Source organism: Condylura cristata, unplaced genomic scaffold (genome assembly GCF_000260355.1).
Source record: "Condylura cristata isolate star-nosed mole 26May11 unplaced genomic scaffold, ConCri1.0 scaffold00001, whole genome shotgun sequence".
Lineage (NCBI taxonomy): Eukaryota > Metazoa > Chordata > Mammalia > Eulipotyphla > Talpidae > Condylura > Condylura cristata.
The window spans coordinates 3,755,801-3,763,915 of NW_004567102.1; the positions used below are offsets into that span (position 1 = coordinate 3,755,801).

At 54.8% G+C, this 8,115-nt stretch overlaps 1 protein-coding gene across 2 annotated transcripts; it reads left to right on the forward strand.

Annotated features, from left to right (window-relative positions):
• The first annotated feature begins 9 nt into the window (after window positions 1–9).
• On the forward strand, window positions 10–7,563 carry MAPK13 (mitogen-activated protein kinase 13). Of its 2 annotated transcripts, XM_004673422.2 has the most exons (12): window positions 10–201; window positions 1,027–1,156; window positions 2,371–2,429; window positions 4,824–4,932; window positions 5,097–5,126; window positions 5,347–5,394; window positions 5,521–5,635; window positions 5,775–5,846; window positions 6,345–6,424; window positions 6,645–6,723; window positions 6,821–6,997; window positions 7,242–7,563. In XM_004673422.2, exons 1-12 carry the CDS (start codon window positions 83–85, stop codon window positions 7,322–7,324), a joined length of 1,101 nt encoding a protein of 366 aa, XP_004673479.1. In that variant the 5' UTR covers window positions 10–82; the 3' UTR covers window positions 7,325–7,563. The 2 variants fall into 2 exon arrangements, with proteins under 2 accessions (XP_004673479.1, XP_012590699.1); XM_012735245.1 differs by lacking the exon at window positions 5,097–5,126 and having other exon boundaries at window positions 46–201.
• The last annotated feature ends 552 nt before the right edge of the window (window positions 7,564–8,115 follow it).

Below are 8,115 nucleotides of genomic sequence, written 5' to 3' on the forward strand. Positions count from 1 at the left end.
CCGCGGGCGGGGACCGGGCCTGAGAGCCCGGCGGCCGCGAACCTAGCCGCCGCGCTGGGGCCGCCGAGATTGAGTGCCCGGGATGAGCCTCACCCGGAAAAAGGGTTTCTACAAGCAGGACGTCAACAAGACCGCCTGGGAGCTGCCCAAGCCCTATGTGTCCCTGGCGCACGTAGGCAGCGGGGCCTATGGCGCCGTGTGGTGAGACCCGGGGCCGCGCGACCGCTGGGGGCGAGGGTGGCGCGGGGGAGGGGGACGGCCGGGCGTCGGGGCGGACCGAAGCGGGCGCGCGGGCACCCGGCTGCGGGCGGAGGCTCCCGACGGGCATGGGCCAGGGGGCGCACTTGTCCCCCACCCGCCTTTGAGGGACCCGTCTTTGGGCGCTCAGGGCCGCGCCCACCACCTCGACCGAAGACCCCAAGGGCGGCGCCCTGCGGCCGTGGAAGACTCGCCAGGGCCTCCACGGGGACGGTTCCTAGCCGGAACCCTTGGGGCTGCACCTTGGGGCTGGAGGCGGCGACAGGCTGGGTTGCGAAGTGGAGTGTGAAGCAGAAGCCTGAGGCTGTGGTTGAGGCTGGCCTGGGGCCACCCCAGGCACCATCTCGCTTTTCTCATGGGTCTCTGTGAGTTGAACTGGGATTAGATCTGGTGCTCCAGGATTTGTACCTTGCAGGGCACCCTAGAGTTCGCCCAAGCGAACCCGCATTGTTACTGATGGGCACAGAGACCCAAAGAGGGAGAAAGACTTGTCAAGTGAGCCTCGCTCAAGCCCTGGATGGTGTGGGCATCAACCTAGGTCTGCCGCTAGCTATACGGTGCACCTCTCAGTTTCTGTCTGCTCCCTCCTCCCTAGGGATGCTTCAGGCTGCTGCTCCCCACCTCCTAGGTGGGAAGGGGAGGCTCATCTCCCAGCCTGGATAAGGAGGGTTTGGGCTGAGGATGGTTTGGGACCTAGTACTCAAGATCTGGAGTGGACACTGTCCAGGAGGAGAGTCACTGTCCGCTGACCTGCCTGTGCCCTTACAGCTCCGCCATCGACAAGCGGTCAGGGGAGAAGGTAGCCATCAAGAAGCTGAGCCGGCCCTTCCAGTCTGAAATCTTTGCCAAGCGAGCCTATCGGGAGCTGCTGCTGCTGAAACACATGCAGCATGAGAATGTAGGCTGGGGCTGGGGCTACTTTGGGAAGACTGGAAGGGGAAGCCCCCCCACCTCGCCCCCTGCCCCCCTCCCCAGATGACCTAGAGGAAAGCAGAGAGCGCAAGACAGAGACAGGAGAAGGAGCCTCTCCTGCCACCCTCCTTCTCATTTCATTGTTAAAAAATGGGTGTCAGGACTTGCTTACTTCCTAAGAAAAATGTAAAGTGTATTTTGGGTGTGGGAGCCAAATGAGCTTTGTAAAGTGTAAGCTCCCTGTGTCACTGCTATGAAGAAATGGGCACAGAGGAACTTTAGTGATTTGCCCTAGATCTAAGAGATGATGCCCAGAATCCTGGTTCATGTTTCCACATAGAACCTGGTAACAGTTGTAGATATTGGCTGCGCACATGTGCCATACACCAAGAGCTTTGCATATACTAACTGGCCTGATCCTCTGTAGCCCACACCACGAGCACAGTTACCTGCATGAACAGATGGGCAAAGGATGCAGAACAAACCACAGGTTATATGGCTAGTCAGCTCAGAGCTGGGGTTTGTCCTTGGGCAGTCTGGCTCCAGGCCTCAGTGGGTAGCCATGCAACTGCTACCTACTAGGGTAGCAGAAAAACTAGGAAAACAGCTGGGAAAACTAGTGACCCAGGATTGGGGCTGGCAACCAGAGTTTCCTCTGAGATACCTGGATTGGAAGGCAAATGGCTTAAATGATTTAATAATGTGCACGTGGTAAGCCTCATTTTTCTTCAGCATACCCTTTTCCTTGGCCTCTAGCCAGGGGTGATCTTGCCATTGGCTCTGTACCAGCCCTGTGGCAGGCAAAGAAGAATGTGGCAGAAGACCCAAGGTCGAGGGCAGGTGCCTGCTGGCTACAAGCCCCCTTCCCTGCGTCTCCTTGATTCTCTTCTCCACTTACAGTTCCCTGCTTGAGTGGAGAATGGGTTTGTGTTGCTTCTCTGATCACCGGATCTGGGGGCACAGAGCACAGGATGGTCCACGGACTGCTCCCCAGTCTGACTGCCCATCAGTTACTAGCAAGCTCCTTCCCAGTTGGGGGTATTCCTCTGTCCCTGCTACTGCTCCCAAGAAGGCCAGGACCCTGCCTCCTCCTGGAGGTGGTATATTAGGAAAGGGTGGGTGGTCCTCATGTGCCTGGCTGGAGTCCTGGGAAGGGAAGAGAGGAAGCTGCCCCACCCTCACTGATGACCTTCTCCCCAGGTCATCGGGCTCCTGGACGTCTTCACCCCAGCCACCTCCCTGCGCAACTTCCATGACTTGTGAGTGGGCTGTCTTGGGTTCTGGAGCATTTGGGATCTTACTTGCCATTGGAAACAAGAGGGGGAGGTTCTGGGTTTCCTACCCACTAGTCTTCGTACCTTTGGGCTTCTGAAGTAGGATTCTCACCTGGGCCATTCTTTAAGCCAAGGCAGGCAAAGAGAAGGGGGGAAGGGCTTTGTAGGGTGCTAATTTGGTACATAGTGTCTGCTCAGACAGAATTGTCAGTCCTCACAGAATTGGCGCCAACTCACCTGGCCACGCCCTGGGGCCTCAGGTGTAGGCCCTGGTCTTGGTCACTTCCTAGCAGGAAGCAGGGATCAGGAGGCCTGGGTTGTCTGACTGACGGAGTGCTTGACAAAGTCACACAGAACCAGAAAACTTTGTCAGTAAATGCACACAAATATTCAAGATTAGTACAGCGCCTAAACTAAAATATACGAACCTTTGGGAAAACGGATTTTTTTCTCCCCAATCTTATTTCAAATACAACTGATGGCTCTTTGTTAACATGCTTTTCTTTTAAATTTAAGGTAATAATTTTGAATGAATTTTTTTTTTCTATAATGCCAGTTGCTGAGCTTAGCATTGGGAGTTTAAAGTAGACCAGTGCCCCAGGTGGAATGGGGGTGCATGAAGACATCCCAGGCAGAGGGAATGGCAAGAGCCTCAAAAAGCACGAAAGAGACTAGATTGAGCAATACTGAGACGTTCAGATGGTTAGTGGAGGCCCATGGCCACTTTGGCCAAGCTGAGCTGGACTTGGCCCCATAAGTGACCTCAGGTCTGTGGAGGTTCGGAGTGGAGAGTTGATGTGGTGAGGGCAGATTTGCGGGTTACTCTCTGATGGAATCAAGCAAGGAGCAAGGAGTGGGAAAAGCTGGTCACTGGCGTTGGACACCCAGACTTAGAGCCAAACAAGGTCAAGGTGGCGGGATGCCAGAGCCAACTCGACACCTCTCAGGAGGCAGGGCTGTGGGAATGTGATATTGGTGGGTGCAGCATCTGGGAGACATGGCATAGGTGAGGGCGTGCCAGACCCATATGGTTAACAGGTAAAGGAAGAACACATCTTGGGAGAAAGATGATGAATTCCATGTGCACACTTCACTTCTGAAGAATGTACAAGTGTTTGATCACTTGTCAATAATCTGACCTCGAGGTTGGAAGATCTGGGCCTAGGGTGTGGATTGGGCTGGAAGAATCATCCATGGTGATAGCTAAAGCCCAGGAACAGGTTAGTTAGAAAGTGACACTGTTGACTGAGGTAGCAGCATTGAAGAGAAGGCTCAAGAGCATGAGTAGAGGAAGAACAGAGCACCTGAGCAGGTATAGAATCAGCAAAGGCTCTGGAAGGAGTGACAGACATTGCACAAGGTCAGACATGAAGAAAGGGAGCCATGGGTGTGTTTGTTAGACCATCACTGGTGACCTTGATCCAGGAAGTTTTGGTGAGAGGAGCAGACTCTGGGTTGCTGGGACTGGGAGTTAAGGCAGTGGGAGCAAAGGATATGGATCCCTCTTTCTAGAAGTTTGGGGAGGAGAGAAAAAGGGGAAATGGGTGACTACTTGAAGAAATAGGTTCAGGGGGAGTGGTTCTAGCACAGTGAGAAAACCAGCCAAGAAGAAAGAACCAGAGTCCACCTGGGGGGTGAAGGGGACAAAGACCAGGAGGGGGTTGTATGTGGAACAGGGTCCTGGTTGGGGGCCTGGATGTTGAGAACAGGTAGAAAAAGACCTCTGACGGTCGCCATCAGGGAGATGATTGCTAACGTCCACTCTATCACCCCCTTAAAAAAATATATTACTTTAAAAATCTTTATTATTTTTCCTTCTGGACTTTGCTCTTCAGGACCTTGAGTAACTGTTAGATTTTGCTGCCCTTGACCCGTTTTGCAATCCTGAAAGGATGCAATGGCTCGGGCACCTTCTTCCTCCTACCACCCTCCTGCAAATTGTTTCATTGTTTTCTTCTTGGAAGGGCTGACATTTTTTCGCTTGTTTGTGGAGTCATACCGACCAGGCATGACCTTCCAGGGGAGCAAATATTTGGAGAGACCCAGAAGGAAATACTGCTAGATGTTTCTAACTTAGCTGTGGCTTTCTGTAGGAGGGTAAGGGGAGGGCACCTTTGAAGAGAGGAAACACAGCTCCATTTTGCTTTCCTGAGCATAGTCCAGTTAAAACTCTGAGCTTGGCAGACAGGGTTGCCGCTGCAGTCAGGCTGGGAGCCAGGAGCTGGGAGGCCCACATGGGTGTCTGGCTGCATAGGCAGCCGGTTCTTCTTACATGCTTCTTGAAGCCCCCTGTTCTGTCCCATACCCTCACCTCTCCTCTGACCCGTTTGGGGCTGGCAGGGGCGGGGGGGCTATTCAAGAACTCCCCTTACCTTGCAGCTACCTGGTGATGCCCTTCATGCAGACGGACCTGCAGAAGATCATGGGGATGGAGTTCAGTGAGGAAAAAATCCAGTACCTGGTGTATCAGATGCTTAAGGGTCTTAAGGTGGGTAGGGACCTGGATGAAGAACAGTACCTGCCTTGGTACTGAGATCTGAAGTTTGGGAGAGGCTAGGCCTTGGATCAGAGCCCCTATAGCAGGGTTGAGGAGGGCTCTGAGCCAGCCTGAAATGCCTGGCGCTCACTTCCTCTTCTCTCTCTCCCACATAGTACATCCACTCAGCTGGGGTCATCCACAGGGTAAGTGCACGCTTCTGCAGGACGCCCGCTGTGTGCCAGGGCACCTTCCAGGGACGGCGCAAACAAAGCAAGCCCTGAGCTATATGTTTCAGGCTCCAAGAATCAGGAGCATTTTAGAGCAGAGCGGGCCAACTCTTGGGGAGACTCATGCCCAGAGGTGACTGGCCGCGCACAGGCAGTGAACCCATCCACTCAAGGCCTGCTTTCTCCTCTCACTTAGGACCTGAAACCAGGCAACCTTGCTGTGAATGAGGACTGTGAGCTGAAGGTGAGTGGCCACAGGCAGGGTCAACCTGGGGTTGGGGTGGGTCCCCCCCTCCCAGGGACCCCCAAAGCTGCTCCTGGAGCTTGCCCTCCTCAGCCAGCTCCTTCTCCCATGTCCACTGAGCCGTAGATCTTGGATTTTGGGCTCGCACGGCCTGCTGACACAGAGATGACCGGCTACGTGGTGACCCGCTGGTACCGGGCCCCTGAGGTGATCCTCAGCTGGATGCACTACAACCAGACGGGTCAGTGGTCATCAGCTGTCAGCTGCCCAGGGAGCGGCTGGGGCTCTTCTCTGGCAGCTGAAACCTTGGCTACTCTGGGTTGACTGACTGCCAGGTCCTGGTCAAACGGTCCCACTAATACCCCTTGTCCCCTCCGCAGTGGACATCTGGTCTGTGGGCTGTATCATGGCAGAGATGCTGACCGGGAAAACTCTGTTCAAGGGAAAAGATTGTATCCTTTGCTGGAAGAAATCTCTGTCCAAACTCTGTCAGAGTAGACACTCTGTTATTGAAACCTCTCTTTTTTTCCCCCCTTAATGTGCACTGTAGAGCAAAGTTAATGATGAACACCAGTCACCTGTCATTCCACCACAGGTAGAAAACACTTCCTGATACCTTGCACATTGAGCATCTGTGCAGGCTATGCAGGTGTCGCTGGGGAGATCCGGTTCCACCCTGGGGAACTCCCTCAACAGATGATGGTAACAGGGTGGGGGGAGGGCCTGGAAGGCCCTGTGTGCAGGAGCATTTGTAGGGAAGGGCTCTGGACCCAGCCTGGCAGGCGGGGCTGTCTTCCAGAAACTTGAGTCCTGAGAGACGGCCCTTCTCTGCTGCAAGCAGGAGCCGGTAGGCATGTGGAGAACCATACCAGTGGGAGTGATGGGGGCACAGGCAGGGTGGCCTTAGACTCACCATCAAGCCTGAGGCCCAGCCTTAACCCGCTGCCAAGACCTGGACCAGCTGACCCAGATCCTGAAAGTTACCGGTGTCCCGGGTGCGGAATTTGTGCAGAAGTTGAACGACAAAGCGGTGAGTGGCTTTGCTGTGGCCCTGGCTGGCCAGGCCCGGAGGGCTGCAAGTCTTTGTGGAGCAGGGCTCACCCCTGCCCTGCCCTGGCAGGTTCCAGTTCGGACTCTGACCTGTACCCCAGCTCTGCCCTTGGCTTTTCTGGAATCCCTGCACTGTACCCCGAAGCCGGCATCCCCAGGAGCTCTCTGTGGGTACAATGTCATGCTTTTCTGTCTTCCAGGCCAAGGCCTACATCCAAGCCCTGCCTCAGAGCCCCAAGAAGGATTTCTCTCAGCTCTTCCCGCACGCCAGCCCGCAGGGTGAGTCTTGACCTGCCCTCCCCGGCTGCAGCAGTCTGGGAGGGGGGGCTGGTGCTCTTCCAGGCCTGGGTGTGAGACGCTCGGTCTGTTCCTGCAGCCACAGACCTGCTGGACAAGTTGCTGGAGCTGGATGTGGACAAGCGCCTGACAGCCTCGCAGGCCCTCACCCACCCCTTCTTTGATCCCTTCCGGGACCCTGAGGAGGAGACAGAGGCCCAGCAGCCCTTCGATGACTCCTTAGAGCATGAGAAACTCACAGTGGATGAATGGAAGCGTAAGAACAAGGCCCTGGCTCTTTCCTCTGCCTGCAGGCAGCCGCTCTCACCTTCGTCTCCTTCCTTTCTGGCCAGGCCCTCACAGGCCCTATTGTCCGCCTGGATACCGCTTTTCTCTGAGCAGGTCCTGTCTCCCCTGTGCATTTCTGTCTTGTCTGTGCCACCCTATATCTGTTGGGGGAGGTGCTCTCGCCCTCACACCCCCCCCGCCTCCCCAACCTTGAGCCGCCCTGCCTTCCTCAGAACACATCTACAAGGAGATTGTGAACTTCAGCCCCATTGCCCGGAAGGATTCACGGCGCCGGAGCGGCATGAGGCTACAGTGACCTGTCCAGCCCGACCACTGACTGAGCCAGGGACTACCACGTGCCGTCACCGGCCACACGCTGCCTGTAGGACCCATATTTATTTGTCGTTACTGAGGTTTCAACTCTTCTTGGATTATCGTCTTTCAAGCAAAGACAGAAGGGCCCTTGTCCTTGTGTAGGAAACAGGCCTAGCGGATGCAGAATTCAAAGATATTGGTCTGGAGAAAATAGCTGTGATCATAACTCACCACATTAAAATTCCCGTCTGGGAAACCACGTGTGTGGAGTCCTTTCCTGACGTCTGCAGTGGGGCTGAGAGGTGGGGTAAACCAGGGCAGGGGTCTATAGCAGTGTTGGGTTCGTTTGCTGAAAACTCTAATAATTAATCATTGCAAACTCAATGGCTAGAAGAACCAAAACGTATTCTCTCACAGCTCTGAAGTCTAGGTGTTAGCTGGGCTGTGCCAATCTTCAGAAGGTTCTAGAGAAGAATTCTTCCTTGGCCCTGGTGGCTCCCAGCAGTCTGGTGTTCTGTGGCTGGGAGCTGCAGCTTGCCTTTTATTGACTTGTTCCTTGTGGATCTCTGTCCTTTCCTCATCTTATTAGAACACCATTGAGTTTAGGGCCCACCTTAATCCAGCGTGATTTCATTTCAACCCTACAAAGCACTGCTTCCAAATAAGGCCCCATCGTGAGCTCCTGGCTGAACATGCATCGAGGCAGGGGAGAGATGGACACTTTTCAGTCCACTACACATGGCCACGAGAGAGGGGCTGCCCCTGGCCTGCTAAAGTAAGGGAGTGGCAGAG